This window comes from Cydia fagiglandana, chromosome Z, assembly GCF_963556715.1.
Source record: "Cydia fagiglandana chromosome Z, ilCydFagi1.1, whole genome shotgun sequence".
Classification (NCBI taxonomy): Eukaryota; Metazoa; Arthropoda; class Insecta; order Lepidoptera; family Tortricidae; genus Cydia; species Cydia fagiglandana.
This window is the reverse complement of record NC_085959.1, coordinates 32,488,870-32,506,777: the sequence shown is the minus strand read 5'-3', so window position 1 is coordinate 32,506,777 and position 17,908 is coordinate 32,488,870. Positions and strand designations below refer to the sequence as shown.

Genomic DNA, 17,908 nt, shown 5'->3' with positions numbered 1-17,908 from the left:
TTGTCGTCGAACATATTGACGACGTCTCCCTCCAAAAATTTCAAACTTCGATTCGTCAGAAAATAAAACTTTAGACCACTGTTCAGACGTCCAGTTTTTGTGTTTCTGGGCCCATTTCAACCTCCTAACTTTATTCTGACTTACGTAGTCAGTACAAGGGTTTTTTCGCAGCAATACGACCTTTTAGACCATAGTTTCGCAGACGCCGTTGCACTGTCGAAACCGATACTCGCTGTTCTCGGGTGGCGTTGAGTTCTTCGCAAATTTCTGGAGCAGTTAGAGTACGTTGGCGTTTGCTCTTCACGCAAATAAATTGGTCTTCGCTTTTAGACGTGACTTTTGGCCTACCTGATCGAGATCGACTGCAATTAAGACCGGTTTTTTGTTTTCGTTTCAAAGTACTCACGACAGCGGTTTGAGAAACCTTCATTTTTTCAGCGATTTTCCGCGTCGTGTAGCCCTCATTTGACAGAGTTACAATAACAGCACGAGTTTCGACACTAAAATCGGCTTTGCGACCCATTTTAAATGATTTCTAACTTCACGAAATCTCATAGGAAATACGGAACAAAAATATTAAATGGATCAAATTTTCCGAATAACATAAAACGATTCCTCCAAGAGGTATTTTTATTGTTATTTGGTAGTCGTGGAAACAATTAAACGTTTGAAATTCAAAACATATTCTATATTTGAACATAATTAAATATGATAACCTTATTTCGCAGAGTGAACTTAAACTTTTGACCGGTACTGTATCTTGTGAGCCAAGTCTAGGTACTTACTGGACTTGTCCTTCTTGGCTTTCACGAGATTCTCATCATGGGGGATGGTGATGTCGACGAGCACGGCCCGACATTGCGATCGATCTATTATCATGATGTCAGGCTAGTCAGGATAGTCCTGTCAGTGATGATAGATCGATCCCAATAGAGCGTGGCACGACCATTCTCGAGAACAGGCGCAGGTAAGTACTTGTAGTATTATTATTATTTTTATTTCCATGATCAGAATGACAGGTTTAAGGATTGTCTAGTTGTGTGGCAGACCATATAAAGGTTTAGACAATTATTTGTAAATGAGAAAAATTTGGAATAGTAAATAAATTATTTATTAACAAAATTCTCAACATTTCACTTACATTTCAACATATTTTGACAATAATTAAAATTAGTCCCATTTAGATTTCTTCTTTTCAAATATTTCTTTGCCATCCTTGTCAACCGCTGCATAGTATCCCAAAGATTCATATTTATACCTCATGTAAGCAATGTAACCTAAAGTAAGGCCAAAACATGTGAGGCCTATGCTCATGATAACAATATTCTGCAAAATAAAATGTTTGAATTAATTTATCTTTCTAGCTACCCCAAAACATTACATTCAGAGTTTTTTAGATCAACTTGTACTAGTTACTTAACAGTTAATTTTAATTTCATAAGTAATTTGTATAAGAGAAATTTAAATACATAACCAAATATTGTTTTACACGTTATTGACTAGTGCAAATGACTATGCTTACTGGCTTAGCATACAGCTCAAAATTAACAACTCTAAATGCTGTACTTGATCTCATAGAGCGGATTCCATCACCGGGTTTCTCAGCATTTGGTTTTTCATTACTCGACATTATAAAAGTTTTTGGAATATCTGTAAAGTGATGAACTTTTCTTTCATAAATCACGATATTTATTAAGTAATAAAGGATTTTTTTAAGTGATTATGTCATTTTATCCAAAAAACAGCACAAAATCATGATTATCATGAATGAACTGAAACTTCACATGACAATAATGTGACAATATTGATTGACATTTGAATGCAGGTGCTACCAGGTTTAAATAATGTTTATTTTTTACTTATTTTTAAAGGTGTGTTACACGAGTTATACTTAATTAATATGTAGTGGTACACTAGATACCATAGACTTATAATATACACGGTGTAACATGAGGAAACCGAATAATTTTAACCACGCATTTCTGAGGTCAAAAGAAGTAAAAAATGTAATATGAGTTAAGGTCAATTCCGCCAAAAAAAAATTTTTTTTGTTTTGTTTTTTTTCACGTTTTTGAATGTATTTGTACTTAATAAATAAATGTTATTGATAAACTTGTCACTTAAAATTGATTTTTACATTTTTTTTTCGTAAAACCCACTTTTTGCAAAGTGTTACTTGTCACTTTTTGACATCTATCGATAAGGATATTTAGACTACGTCCCATAGCAGCAACATCACCATCAAAAAGGCCTTTTACACTATGTAACAATAAAAACTTGTTTATTTTTTAATTAATAATATCTCTGAAACTAGGCGAAGTTCAAAAAAGTTTATAGGACATTTTTGTCTCTAAATATGATCAGGAATACGCTGTTAAAATTATTCGGTTTACTCATGTTACACCGTGTATAGAGACGGTGTCTCAGCGAGCTGTCACTGTTGCCACTTTTGTTTAGTGTACGATTAACAATGAGGCCCACGTTGCTGTAGCCATGTCGATAAAGTCATATCGATAAACTATCGACATTTCTTGCAATTTTAATTTTACTTCAAAAGCCCCCTCCTGACTATGCGCGTGAATCGCGGGCGAAGCCGCGAACGCGAGTGTGGAGTCGATTTCGCTGTCTGCGAAAATCGACGCCACACTCGCGTTCGCGGTTTCGCGCCGCGATTCGCGCACGAGTGTGGAGGAGGCTAAAGGCTTAACGATACCTAAAATGACCAAAAACGCTTTTATTCTTTATTGTGGTTATCAGATCACAATTTTAAAGGCTTGCTACACGGTCGCCGACAAGCCTTCTAACCGTCTGACCTTGGTCTGTCCTTGGTCAATTTTGGTCAAATTTTGTTGGTAACAACTGTCTACACGGTCCGGGACCGGCCAAGGCCACGCGGTACCGTGTAGCAAGCCTTTTATCGTCACGCCCCAGCAGGGAACCAAGGGAAAGTTCAGATCTTTAATTAAAATACATAAATACCTCCTAAAATAGGTGTTCCGCAATAATTGAATTATATTATTATATTATAATATATTAATTATCCATTAGCATTTCAATTATGTTTATGTTTAACGAAGATATTGAAGCTTCAATTAATCGCTATTTCGTTCCGCTGTGTAGCGTTTATCGATATATAACATGATTAAAAGCGACTTTTCACATCCCTAAAAGAGCACTCATATACGCTTTTACGCACCCATACACAGCCTGGGCGGCTGGGCGCATCAAGAAAGGCAACACTTGATTTGAAGTCCACCTTGTCAACAGTATGGTTGTCCTTTTTTGACAAACGGCATTTTTAAAAGAGCGAGGAGAGAGAAATGATACGAGTACTAGTTGCTGCGCCGTGAAAGAGAACAGAAAACGTTGGGCCCTTGCTAGATACATCTAGTTGGGACTGATCAACTCGGTCGATTTGATCAGAAATGAAATTGGCGTCAATCTACAATTTTAGATTTATGGTGATATTAGCCCTGGCCATGGCCCTCTAATTTAAAAAAAAAGTCCCAGAACGAAAATCATAGACTTACAATATATAGAGACGGGGTCTCAGCGAGCTGTCACTGTTGCCACTTTTGTTTAGTGTACGATTAACAATTTAACACCACCTTGCTGTAGCCATGTCGATAAAGTCATATCGATAAACTATCGACATTTCTTACAATTGGGTAGGTAAAGTTTTTTGAAGATAGGCAAATTATATTTTTTCCCGATAGTATTCATTATAGCGATCACGGAAATGCAGCTCTTTTATTTTTATATCATTTTATTGATTAAATATAATTTTTTAAATGATCGATATGACGTTTGTGAGGTGAAATGGCAGATTCCAGTAATTAATTCCTTGGCGCGTAGTAAATGGGAAGGGATAGAAAAAAAAACGATGTCAACTGTCAGTGTCACTTAGCTCTCATTCCCGAAAAATAACGGACAAGCCTCATGTTACCTTGCGAATTGCTATTAATGTTATCATTGAGATTTTCGGCGACCTCAGCACGACCCACGGACTTCTGATTCCCCACGACATCTGCGCGTATTTGGACAAAGATTGAATTTACTTTCGATAACTTGGCACTGCATAAATTATTGGACAACGTTTTCTTCCCCACCCCTACACGACGGCCCCTACGCTGACCCTTGGACAGAGTTTTGCAAGAAAAATAAGCGAGTTCATACGAGATTGCGAGCAGATTCTACAAATTTGAAATTATTATCATAACAGTGATAGGCACAATGCCGTTGAATTAGAGGAGCAATGGCCGTACAGGAGTACGTATCCGTGAAATACATAGGTACATAAAACTTTCTTCACTTGTGTTTTGATTTTTATTATTAAATTGCCATGAGCTGTTAAGTTCGTAAACAAGAAATCGGTCTAATTTTTTCTAACAATTTCAACCATCTGTAAGTTTTGTGTGGTTATCCTCATTTTATGAATGTTGTTCTTATTTTCAGGTGGATGTAAACATTCATTGGCGGTATTATACTGATGGCTAATTAGAACCATTGAGCCATGACATACTTCCTTGCAGTGTTATTCGGCTAAGCCTCTCCGAGCATCCTGTGAATCTGAAGGATATAATTATTTCCATAAAAAAGAGCAATCGAATTAGGACCAAGATATCCCGAGAATCTAAAGACATTTTATAAAAAATGCAATAAAATGAAAATGGGAGACTCTCTTATTTTAACAATGTTACAAGATCATGACAATGTTATGGTCTATACTTATTAAAATTTTAAAACCAACATGTCTTTATCTTTGACTTGAAAATGTACAAATGATTTGGGTTAAGTTTTATGAAATGCAACTTATGCTAAAAATCTATTATTATAAAGCCCGCTCCACACTCGTGCGCGAATCGCGGCGCGAAGCCGCGAACGCGAGTCTGGAGTCGATTTCGCATATCAGCGAACTAGACTCCACACTCGCGTTCGCGGCTTCGCCCGCGATTCACGCGCATAGTCTGGAGGGCGCTTTATATGTCAAATTATCGTGAACTCGATGTTGCTTAAGGCGTATCCAGATTAGTCAATTTTTCGCCAATCTGATTAAATTGCCCGATCGAATCGGGACGTATGGACGCAAACGCCAATTTGGCTCGCCGAATTCAACCGCCGATAATGACCAATAAAATGAGGTGCGGACACAAGAACACCAATTTGTGAGGCTAGTATTTTCGTTATGGGGCATTTTTTCAACTTAAATATCACCATAAATCTAAAATTGGAGATTGACGCCAATTTCATTTGATCAGTCCCGTCTGGATACCGCTTTAGCACCGCGAAAAGGCGCTGCGCGGTGCGCGCGGATTGACGCATGCGCGTACCGTATGCTTTGTATCTATGGTAATATAATTTTAAAAAATATGCAAATAAAAGGCGGCAAAGTTTATTCGTTGTGCAATACTCAATAAGTTACCGCTTGTTATTTTAATACTCGTAATAAACAAAATGAGTTCAAGTGACGAAAACGACCTGGAATAGACGGCATGCACCGCCTCATTTGAAAGCAGAAGCAAACTTAATAATGAATAACTAGCTTCCTGCTAAGTCCTGGGACAAATACAACAGGACTTACGAAGCTGCTGTGCTCATGCTGTGGAAGGACACAAGAAGGACAGCCAAAACGCAAGAAACACCTACTCTGAATGTGGTTTTTAGCGTATTTCTGTGACCAAGTGAAAACTAAAAAGCCTAGAATAAATTTAAAAGTGGAAAAATTACTGTCTTGGGTGAGACTTGAACTCACGGCCTCTGGATCGATACTCCAGCGCTCTGCCATCTCTCATCTTAATAGCATCGTTCGCAGACGTTTCTGCTTGTTCAAAATTAAAACTAAAAAGCCATCTACATTTAATATAAACTAAGAATATGCGTTGTTTTTTTAATTGTATTCGCGTCACTTTACCCCTATTAAATACGCTTTACTAAATTGAATTTGTTTTATTTCCTCACATAATTTGAGAATAGTGCTTACTATGTATACCTCAATGGAAGCAAAAATGTAGTATTTTTGCGAGTTGATACACTTGCTACTTGTGTATAGTGGCAAATGTATTAAACCCGCAATCAACACTAATCAATATGTAAACAGGCCCCAACGTGAAGCACATTTACCCTACAGACATACTTATCCATATTGACCATATTTGAACCGCTCAACTCTCTTCAAGGGCACGCCACACAGCGTGATTCTATATACTGTTGGATTTTAAAATAAAACGAAACGAAATTTACTGGATTTATATTATATTATTTTGGATTTATTTTATTTTTATTTTATTTTCTAAGGAGTACCAACAGCTGCAAAAACATTATATAGATTTAGGTAACAATACAAAGCCAATTACAGGTACTCACAGATAGAAGAATTTATATTATAAGTTTTTTAAAGTACAGTTCGCCATCAGATATATTGGTGCAGCTAGGGTGCTCATAAATCACAGCATATCACAGCATAGCGCGCGTAACGAGCGGACGTGTTTTACCTTAAGGCAGTGAAAATAAATTCAAATAAATAGTGAAATCGTGTTACACGTTTCAATGTGATGTCGTCGCGATGTGGTGGCTGTGACGAACCAATTTATGACATTTCCTATATGGAATGCTCAAATGAATCGTGCAAGAAGTTGTTTCACTTGAAGTGTTTGGCTTTGCCGAATGAAGAGTTTGAAACTCTTACGGAGCAGTATAAAAACCAATGGTTGTGTCCAGGTTGTGCCTGCTCGAGACCAAAACGTGACGATACTCCGGCCAGGGCAAGGATAATGAACCAAACCTTTACTCCGACGAGCAATGTCAACACGGTGCGCGGTAATCGCAATCAGATTGATGTATCTATGAATGAAAAGGAGTCTAAAATATTGGATGTACTCTGTGGCTTACGGGCCGAGATGGGGGTGCGTATGGATAGCCAAATGGAGGCATTTAAGCGATTAGAAAAACTCTTTGTTAAAAATCAAACAGAGTTGTATGAATTGCGCGAGCAAATGAGGGTTGCTCAAGAAAAAATAAACAACGTAAGTGAACTGGAAGAAGAAATAAAGCAGTTGAAAATTAAGAATGGAAAACTCGAAGCATACATTAATTGCATGGAAAAGAAGGAAAACAAGTCGATATTATCTGCAAGTACAAAAACGGAATCATATGCTGAGAAGGCGGGCTCGAAAAATCTACCCGCAATAGCCGCGAATGTAAGCTCTAAAAGTCAGCTGGCGGCGGCGACAACTTCAACGCAACCGTGTGGGGCCACGAAATCATCGAGTCTACCAGTAAATGCGGAACGGGCTAATGAAGCGGTTTTGGAAACTAATATTCAGACGACGGAATTTATAGCAATAAACGGTAATAAAGACAATAATAGTGAATGGATTGAGGTGAAGTCGAAAAGGAGAAGTAGATTTCCTAATAATGAAGTAAAGAGAGGTGGGAGAGTAAATGCGGTGGAAATTCAGGGCACAGAACGTAAAAAATATTTGCATGTTTGGCGGCTGAAAAAAGAAACAACGCTAGACAGTTTAGAAGTCTATGTTAAGGATATCTGCGGCACAGAATGTAAAGTGGAAAAAATAAAACATAAATCGGAACGTGACTATTCTTCTTTTATAATAACTGTCCCGGAAAGTCTTTATGAGAAACTTTGTGAGCCGAGTGTTTGGCCGATAAATGTTGAGTTTTGTGAGTGGGTGTGGTTTCGAAAACCCAGGGACCCTAAATACACCCCGAAATAAATCGATAGAGGTGTATTATCAGAATGTGAGAGGACTTCGGACAAAGTTGCAAGAATTCAATGCAGGACTGGTGTCGTCAAATGCCGATTTATTTGCAATAACTGAAACAGGATGCAATGAGTCTATTAATGATGCCGAAATAATACCGCCTGGTTATAAAATTCTACGATGCGATCGAGCGGACGGACGCAAACAAGGCGGAGTATTTCTCGTGGCCACACCGCGTATGGAGCTACGGGCTGTGCAGTTACCGGGTGACGTCATAGTTTGTGCAAATGTGTGTAAGCATAATAGGGTATTATTTCTGTGTTGTGTTGTTTACATCCCACCGAATAGTAAGGAAACTGATTACATGATACTATTTAGAATTATTGAACAATTATGTCTCGCACATAGTCGTGTAGTGGTTATCGGAGATTTTATTTTAACTTGTATTCTTGTGCTACATCTGTTACCGACTATTTTGAATATTTTCTGACATATTGTGGATTCATTCAGAGAAATGAAATATTAAATTGTAATAATCGTCAGCTCGATTTAGTATTAACTTCGTTAGGGGAATCCGTTATAGTGCGCGCTGCGTCGGAGGAACTGGTCCCGGTTGACTTGTACCATCCGCCACTAGAGGTGTTAGTTTCGTTGGGGGGAACCGCGGTGCGCGGGGGCGGGCAAGAGGCCGATAAGGATACCGATACAGATAGTCAGCACTGTCATCAAAAGTGGAATTTGGCTAAGGCGGACTATCCACGATTATAGGCAGCATTAGCGTCTATTGACTGGACACCGATTTATAGATTAAATAATGCAGAAGAAAGTTTACAGTATTTTTATTCAAACGTAAATGCCGTTATTACCGACTGTGTACCTAAAAAAACTAATAGACGTATTGCATCGAGGTACATCTATCCCGAATGGTATAACGCCGAAATAATTCAAGAAATAAAGTATAAAGCTTCTCTTCATAAAAAATATAAAGCTACCGGTTCCCGAGATAATTACCTAAAGTTCGCGGAAAGTAGGGCACGGGTTAAAACTATGATTCAATTAGCCTATTCACAGTATCAGGACCGTGTTCAAACACATTTAAAAGAGGACCCAAAAGCTTTTTGGAACTATGTTAAATCAAAAACTAAACATGGCAATACTCAAAAGCTGTCTAAAGCCCCCTCCAGACTATGCGCGTGAATCGCGGGCGAAGCCGCGAACGCGTTGTGGAGTCGATTTCGCTGTCTGCGAAAATCGACGCCACACTTACGTTCGCGGCTTCGCGCTGCGATTCGCGCACGAGTGTGGAGGAGGCTTAAGGATGGGGTAGTTATCGGTGGAAAAAGGGGTGCAAGTGAGTTCGCAAAGTTCTTTCAAAGCGTGTATAGTGACACTCCGGCTAAACTTAACGTAACCGCAGCGGTGACGGAGGCGGAATGCACGTTCAACTCGGCGCGCGTACATGTTACAAAAGTTACATCTGGCTGATGTTATGCGTGCACTTGCAAACCTTAAACCGAAGCGGTCGGCCGGACCTGACGGCATCCCCGCGTTTATATTTAGAGATTGTCGTTATGTGTTAGGCGAACCGCTACTGCACGTTTACAATATATGCTTAGAGAAGGAAACTTTTCCAGACTTGTGGAAAACAACCCGTGTAGTTCCAGTTCCGAAAGGAGGGGGAAGTATAGGGGTTGAGGGATACAGGCCGGTCGCAGTCTTGTCTACCCCCGCTAAAGCATTTGAATCCGCGTTGCATAATATTATTTATAACCAATTGCGGGGTCAGCTGTCCGATGCGCAGCACGGTTTTCGGCCGGGTTGTAGTACAACTAGCAACTTGCTTAGTTACGTGGCCCAAATTATACCGGAAGTGGGTAGTGGGGGGCAGGTTGACGCCGCTTATTTTGATTTCCGTAAAGCGTTTGATGTCGTTGATAATGATATGCTGCTAAGAAAATTAGCTGGCGTCGGCTTTACCCCTCATTTACTAAATTTTTTTACGAGTTACATGACTGACAGACGACAGTATGTTGAGTACGCGGGATTCAGGTCTGAGTCTTATGCTGTGAGATCTGGCGTAAGTCAAGGAAGTAACCTTGGTCCATTGGAATTTATAGTAATGGTCAATGACTTGCCTCAGGTTATCAAAAATTCGGCTTGCCTGCTTTTTGCGGATGATCTTTACCTATTAAAAATATTTCAGATTGTGCTAAATTACAGAGTGACATAGATAGTGTAGTTTCATGGAGTAAAGCTAATAAGTTGTATTTTAATACGTCCAAATGCGTGACTATTACATTCACTCGAGCGCGAGGCCCCATTGTACATGACTACCAAATTGACTCGGAGATCTTAAATAGAGTGACAGAAGTTAAAGACTTGGGAGTTAAATTTACTGCTGATCTGAGGTTTAGGGATCATATCGTCAATATCTGTAAAAAAGCCTATAGAATGTTGGGTTTTGTGCTTCGGCGGTCCCATGGTTTTACAAATATTGGCGCTATTATCGCCTTATACAATGCATTAGTCCGCAGTGGGCTTGAGTGCAACGCAGTGATCTGGGCACCCCATGAAGCGAAATATAACTTAATGGTGGAGCGTATCCAGAACAAGTTTGTTCGTTTTTTGTATATACCCTTTCTACCCCTTAATGTATCCGACTTTATTTGTGCTTGGCATGGTAGGGTACAACGAGCTACGGGTGCGCAGGGAACTATGCCTGGTAACATATATTTTTAAGCTACTCAGGGGCAAATTGTACAATAGTCAGGTATTAAGTTACGTGTGTGTCTATGTACCCGATAGGTATGTGTGGCGCCGGTGTCGGCCCCGACTGCTGGCCGAGCCGCGCGGGCGCACCAACCTGCTAGGGCTGGCGCCACTGACGCGCACTGTGTGGATCCTCAATATCATAGCGGAAAATATTGACATATTCTCATGTTCTTTGAATGAATTCACAATATCAGCATTGTATATATTATGTTATAGACGAAATGACATACTTTAGATTTTTGTTAATAGTTACACTATTGTCTTAGGTTTACCTGTAAAAATAGTTGTAAGTGTGGAAATAAAAATAAAATAAAATAAAAAATAAAATAAAATAAAATAAATATCTGAACACGCCTCTATTATCAGGGCGTGCGTGTTCAGATATTGTGAACACCTTGCCGAGCCCATATATAATAGCCAATAACGACCTAGTTATAAGACTATTACAACCTTAATCATTATGTATGTATAATACAACAATCACGTTTATATAGTCCTCACAAACGTATAAGTTACCATTTTGGCCAATATATCTTCAAAGCAAGGACTGAAAAACCGCAAAAGACCGGTAACCTAAAATAAAGGTATCAATTGAGTAGGTATCCAACAGTAATGGTACCCGAATAAAACGGCAAAATACTAGTACCTAAAACAAAGGTATCAATTGAATAGGTATCCAACAGAAACGGTACCCGAATCAAACGGCAAAATAGCAGTACCTAAAAAAAAGGTATCAATAGAATAGGTATCCAACAGTAAGGGTACCTAAATAAAACAGCAAAATACCAGTATCTAATATAAAGGTATCAATTGAAAAGGTATCAAATAGTAACGGTACCCGAATAAATAAAATTCAAACGGTACCGTTAAGGCTAACGGTCTTCAGTAGGTAAAGGACCTTATGCCTTTTGTAATAAGGTCTTTGTTGTTTTATAGCTTTTCAGGACTTCGGACTTACAAAATGATAACTGTTTTGGAATCCAACATGTCTGCCGTGTACTTTAACATAAAAGTCGACATAGGAGTGCCGAGTCATCATTTTTGAATTCTGCACGCCCTAAAACCTATAAAACGACACCCATGATGATTTTTATGTCAAAGTGCACGTCAGACATCTTGGATTCCAAAATTGTCATCATTTTTGAATTCTGCACTCCCTGAAACCTATAAAACGACACCCATGATGACTTTTTATGTCAAAGTGCACGTCAGACATCTTGGATTCCAAAATTGTCATCATTTTTGAATTCTGCATTCCCTGAAACCTATAAAACGACACCCATGATGTCTTTTATGTCAATGATGATGATGATGACAATATAATTCACAAACAATCACATTGCGATCCGTGTACCTAGTGAAAAGTGAGAGGGAGACACGCGTTACCTCCCGCTCTCGCGAGTGACCGCTTTGAATTGAGGTATCAGATCAAACGCTATAAGGTTTTTTTATTTAAGGGTACCGTTTGGACGGAAGCCTACATTTAACGGTACCGTTTGGGCTAAAGCTTATTTAGATACCTAAAGTATTGATATCAATATGGAATGTCAGTTTAACGGTCGGGTACCTATAAAAAAACACCTAAAGGTACTTTTATTTAACGGTACCGTTTGAACGGAAGCTTGTTTGGATATGGGTACCGATTGATATTGGTACCGAAATGCTACTTTTAACGGTCGGGTAGCTTTAAAAAGACCGGTCAAAACCGTTTTTAATGGTACCTTTTCAGTCCCTGCTTCAAAGCTTGGCACCGAATCGCTGTTAAAGACTTTGGTGTGCTCAAATACGCTGAATTTGGAAAGTAACGTATCTGTACTTCCTACAAGACGGTACGACGCACTTTGAGTTCATCTCTGTAATATTCTATTTCCATTCGAACGTTTCCGGGATCGTCTCTGTTACAACCTCATTTCATACCGCATATCACATTATCGACGGTCTTCATATGTCATGTCTGTCAATTCATTTTTTCATTGTCAACGTATATAAAAAACATTAATTAAGCCAATAAATATGTAATTTATATCAGTGGCGACGAGGATGTAACAGTACTGCTTCCGCAGTACACTTAACCCTGTTCTTATAACACACGCACACCCTGTTCCTTTATTTGACCAACTACGCCAGAGTCTAGCGGATGGTGAGAAATTCTCGAAAATTGACCTAAAAGACGCGTACTTACAATTTGAAATTGAACCTGAATCGAAACAATTCCTGACAATATCGACACACAAAGGATACTACGTCTACAACAGAATGCCGTTTGGCATTTCGACGGCGCCGTCAATATTCCAACATTACCTTGACAAGCTTCTAGAGGGATTGCCAAATGTAGCAGTCTATTTTGATGACATTGCGGTTACAGGGAAAAATGACAAAGACCACCTTGAAACATTACGTACCGTATTCGAAAGACTGGAACAAGCCGGATTGAAAGTCAATTTAAAGAAATGCACCTTTTTACAGCCAGAAGTCGAATATCTTGGACACACAATTGACAAAAATGGAGTACGCCCTACAAAATCAAAGATTGAAGCCATCACCAAAGCCTCCCCGCCAGCTAATGCCAAGGAGCTACGAGCATTCCTTGGGTTGGTCAACTTCTATGAGCGGTTTATACCACACTTGCACAGCGTCTGTGCTGATCTTCACGCACTAACTGGAAACAGGGTGAAATGGCAATGGACCGACAAGGAAGCTGAGGCTTTTGAACGTGCTAAGTTAATGATTGTACATTCTAAACCACTTGTAGCTTTCAATGACAAATGCCCACTTTATCTAGCCTGTGATGCTTCAGAAAAGGGCGTCGGAGCAGTGCTTTTTCACATGAGGAATAATATTGAACAACCAATCGCTTTCGCATCACGAAAACTCCGACCCGCAGAGTCAAAGTATTCTGTCATAGACCGCGAAGCCCTAGCAATATTTTATGGAATTAGAAAATTTGACCAATACCTTCGCGGCACGAAATTTACATTAGTCACGGATCATAAGCCCCTGATACACATTTTGGGATCTCAACGAAACTTACCCAAACTCGCTAACAATCGCCTAGTACGATGGGCTTTAATAATTGGAAGTTACGATTACGACATTAAGTATACAAAAGGTTGTAACAACCTGATCGCAGACTATTTATCAAGAATGCCCAACCCAGAAGAACTGCCATCCAAATCTGAGCTTAAGGTTCACAGAATTGTAGCGCGATTGCAGACTGACAGCATTGGTGATCTTGCACTATCTGAAAGCGTTATACGAGAAGAAACACGCAAAGATATCACGCTGAAACATGTATATCATCTTATAAAAACTGGTTGGCGTGAGCATCAATACTCAAACGATGTAAAACCATATGCTCGAAAGCGCGGTGAGTTGTCACTAGAAGATAAAATAGTCATGTGGCAGGGCCGTATTATTGTTCCTGATACTCTAAGGAAGGCGACCCTAAAATATCTGCATCGTGGACACCCAGGCATTTCAGCAATGAGAGCACTGGCACGTTTTTACGTTTGGTGGCCAACTATAGAGGAAGATATAGACACGCATGTGAAGGCTTGCCACAAATGCCAAGAGAATAGACCTAATACTTCAGATTTACCAATCTTTTCATGGTCTATGCCAGATCAAGCCTAGGAAAGGATTCACGTTGACTTTGCCGGACCATTCGAGGGCACATATTGGTTAGTTGTATCAGATGCTTTTTCCAAATGGATCGAGATCAAGCCGATGACCAAAATTACGACAACCAAACTCTGTGATGAACTGGATACCATTTTTACTACCTTTGGCCTACCCCAATTTTTAGTGTCTGACAATGGCCCACAATTTATATCTAAGGAATTTCAGGATTACTGCAAAGAAAAAGGAATAAATCATATCAAATCGTCACCTTATCATCCACGGACGAACGGATTGGCCGAAAGGCTTGTGAGGACTTTCAAGACCAGAATGTCATCAAGCACAGGATGCCTCAAAAAACGTTTAGAACATTTCCTTTTCGCTTATCGCATCACACCCCATAGCACCACTGGCAAATCCCCGGGCCAGCTAATGTTTGGAAGACAACTACATTGTGTGCTTGACAATGCCCGACCAAGTGCTAGACATTCATTACAATACAAACAGATACAAGCAAATGTTAACTCCGACGGCCAGACTCCAAACTATAGACCAGGTGATGCTGTGTATGTGCGAAGCAGGGAGCAGCCGCGGTGGGAGCCTGCCACAGTATCTCGACGCACGCATCGATACTCCTATGTCATTAACACTCCAGTCGGGGTGGAGAGGAGGTATCACGCAGATCATATACGACCCCGTCTGCCTGATCTAGAAGAAAGCCCTGCAGAGCAAACTTCTCAATCATCTATGGTCCCAGTTGCCTCATCGACGCCAGTACTGGGAACCAATAGATCCGCAATGCCTTGCCCAGGGTCAAGAGCTGGAGTGGAACTTGACCCAGAAGTTACTTCAGCTGGCTCACCTCAGAATGAGGCTCCAGAAGTTACTCCAGCTGGCTCACCTCAGAATGAGGCTAGCGAGGCCACAGCAGCTACACCGATGGCACCGCGTCGAAGCAAGCGTGCCATTAAACCACCTCGTCGGCTAATTGATGAGATGGACATGTAAATCTTTAAAGGCGGACGAATGTTACAACCTCATTTCATACCGCATATCACATTATCGACGGTCTTCATATGTCATGTCTGTCAATTCATTTTTTCATTGTCAACGTATATAAAAAACATTAATTAAGCCAATAAATATGTAATTTATATCAGTCTCCATCTATTGTGTTGATACTGAGATCCAAAATGACTCGTGTAGCAGTCCAAGAGTCGTGGTGGAGGCGTTAATGAAAATGTTCTCCAAGAAGCAGTGCCAAGTAGTCGAAAGCAATCGTTATCATTATCAAAATATCCGTGTTGATCGTGCTAGGGACGTTAAAAATACTTATTCTAGAAATCACACCGACATCCAATTACAAGAAAACACAAATGTTTCGTCCGACCATTATTTTCCAATTATTTGCAAGTTATTTTCCAAGAATGACACTGACAGTTGACATCGATTTTTTTTCTATCTCGTCCCATTTACTACGCGCCAAGGAATTAATTACTGGAATCTGCCATTTCACCTCAAAAACGTCATATCGATCATTTAAAAAATTATATTTAATCAATAAAATGATATAAAAATAAAAGAGCTGCATTTCCGTGATCGCTATAATGAATACTATCGGGAAAAAATATAATTTGCCTATCTTCAAAAAACTTTACCTACCCAATTTTAATTTTACTTCAAAGGTTTGACGATATCTAAAATGAACAAAAACGCTTTTATTCTTTATTGTGGTTATCAGATCACAATTTTATCGTCACGCCCCAGCAGGGAACCAAGGGAAAGTTTAGATATTTAATTAAAATACATAAACACCTACTAAGATATGTGTTCCGCAATAATTGAAATATTTTATTATATCCTAATATATTTATTATTCATTAGCATTTCAATTATGTATATGTTTAACAAAGATAATGAAGCTTCAATTAATTGCTATTTCGTTCCACTGTGTAGCATTTATCGATATATAACATGATTAAAATCGACTTTTCACATCCCTAAAAGAGCACACATACACGTTTTTACGCACACATACACAGCCTGGATGCATCAAAAAAGGCAACACTTGATTTGAAGTTCACCTTGTCAACAGTATGGTTGTCCTTTTTTGACAAATGGCATTTTAAAAGAGCGAGGAGAGAGAAATGATACTAGTTGCTGCGCCGTCAAATAGAACAGAAAAGGTAGGGGCCTTGACGAAAATACTGGCGTCAAGCCCCCTCCAGACTATGTGCGTGATCCCGGGCGAAGCCGCGAACTCGAGTGTGGAGCAGGAAGTTAGATATTAATCGGGAGCGAACTGTCACTTTTTTTGTCATACTAAATTGAAACTTATCACCGAGCCAGAAAGTTGTTCGTACCAGACTAGAGAAAACGGTCCACATGAGATAGAAAAACCAGAGCCCCGTGTCTCACTCGCACATGTTGCCAATGTAAAAAAGATACCATTGTGGCAGTATTTATATCAATATACTACTGAAAGTAATTACCTTCATATACTATTTTAGTGCTATATTCCGATTACAGTTCTGATATCTTTTAAATAATTTGTTAATCATTATGATGTCAATATTATTAACTGATTAAACCAAGCATGTGTATAACATAAAAAACATTAAATTGAATATGGTAGAAATTGTAGTAACTTTGGATATTAATTGGTATCCCCAACTTGATGACATATTTTTCGTGTACACACACACACACAAGTGTACAATCAAGAAAACATTGTCAAACTCATTAGGGTGACTATGATATCGGTGCGATTTGGATCGGTCTTACAGAATTGTTATTGCGTACTTAATGTAAAAATAAGTTTACCTAAATAGTATACTAATAAATAAATAAAGATATACTTATTTCGGCATGTTTAATTATTCGATTCATGTAATGAGAGCTATATAATTGCCAAAAATTAAAGTATCAAAGTCCTTAGACATTACAGACTCATATTTATACTTACTTACATAATATTTCATTACTGAAACGTTAATTCTAACTATTTATATATATGTAATCGATTCTATATAGGTTGGACACACATTTCCGTCAGTATACAAAGGCGGCAAATTAGAAAATTTTGTTGCAATCACAGATCTACGATGACGCTTACGCTTAAAGAATAGCTTAAGTATGCAAAAGGGAAGTCACCACGTATATGAACACACCATGAGTATGATATTGTTAGTGATTGGTATTTTGTTAAGCATAAATAGTGTAAGATGCCGGTTTACACAGTTAAATGTAAGTTTTTATTTCGTTGTGTGCTAATATTTTATTATTTTAAGTTGCTAACACACTATCGCACCGCACCAAGGTCATTGTGGGACGCACCCATAAGTAAAAGGGAGAAAGCGATATCTCTTTCTCCCTCTTACTTATGGGTGCGTCCCACAATGACCTTGGTGCGGTGCGATAGTGTGTTAGCAACTTAAAGTTGCAAACACACTATCGCACCGCACCAAGGTCATTGTGGGACGCACCCATAAGTAAGAGGGAGAAAGAGATATCGCTTTCTCCCTTTTACTTATGGGTGCGTCCCACAATGACCTTGGTGCGGTGCGATAGTGTGTTAGCAACTTTAGTCAATACTCAAGATAATTTCGTGTATAAACATAAATTGTTACGCTACGCTAGGGCTTGACAAAATGACTGGTATCGATAACTAGTCGGTATAGTATTAATATAAAATAATTTGCGATACAAGTGTTGAAAGTAGGAATCAAATTCGTAACGAGTAGTGATAAATTAAAACACGACCGAAGGCAGTGTTTTTAATCGACACGATTTGCGAA

The 17,908-nt window shown here is 39.0% G+C and overlaps 1 protein-coding gene across 1 annotated transcript; it reads right to left on the bottom strand.

Moving 5' to 3' along the window:
• Window positions 1-1,095: 1,095 nt before the first annotated feature.
• LOC134678150 (small integral membrane protein 8) lies at window positions 1,096-1,783 on the bottom strand. Its single transcript, XM_063536601.1, has 2 exons — window positions 1,523-1,783; window positions 1,096-1,326 (listed from the first exon to the last, which is right to left on the bottom strand). The coding sequence occupies exons 1-2, from the start codon at window positions 1,628-1,630 to the stop codon at window positions 1,171-1,173; spliced, it is 264 nt and encodes an 87-aa protein (XP_063392671.1). The 5' UTR covers window positions 1,631-1,783; the 3' UTR covers window positions 1,096-1,170.
• Window positions 1,784-17,908: the final 16,125 nt, after the last annotated feature.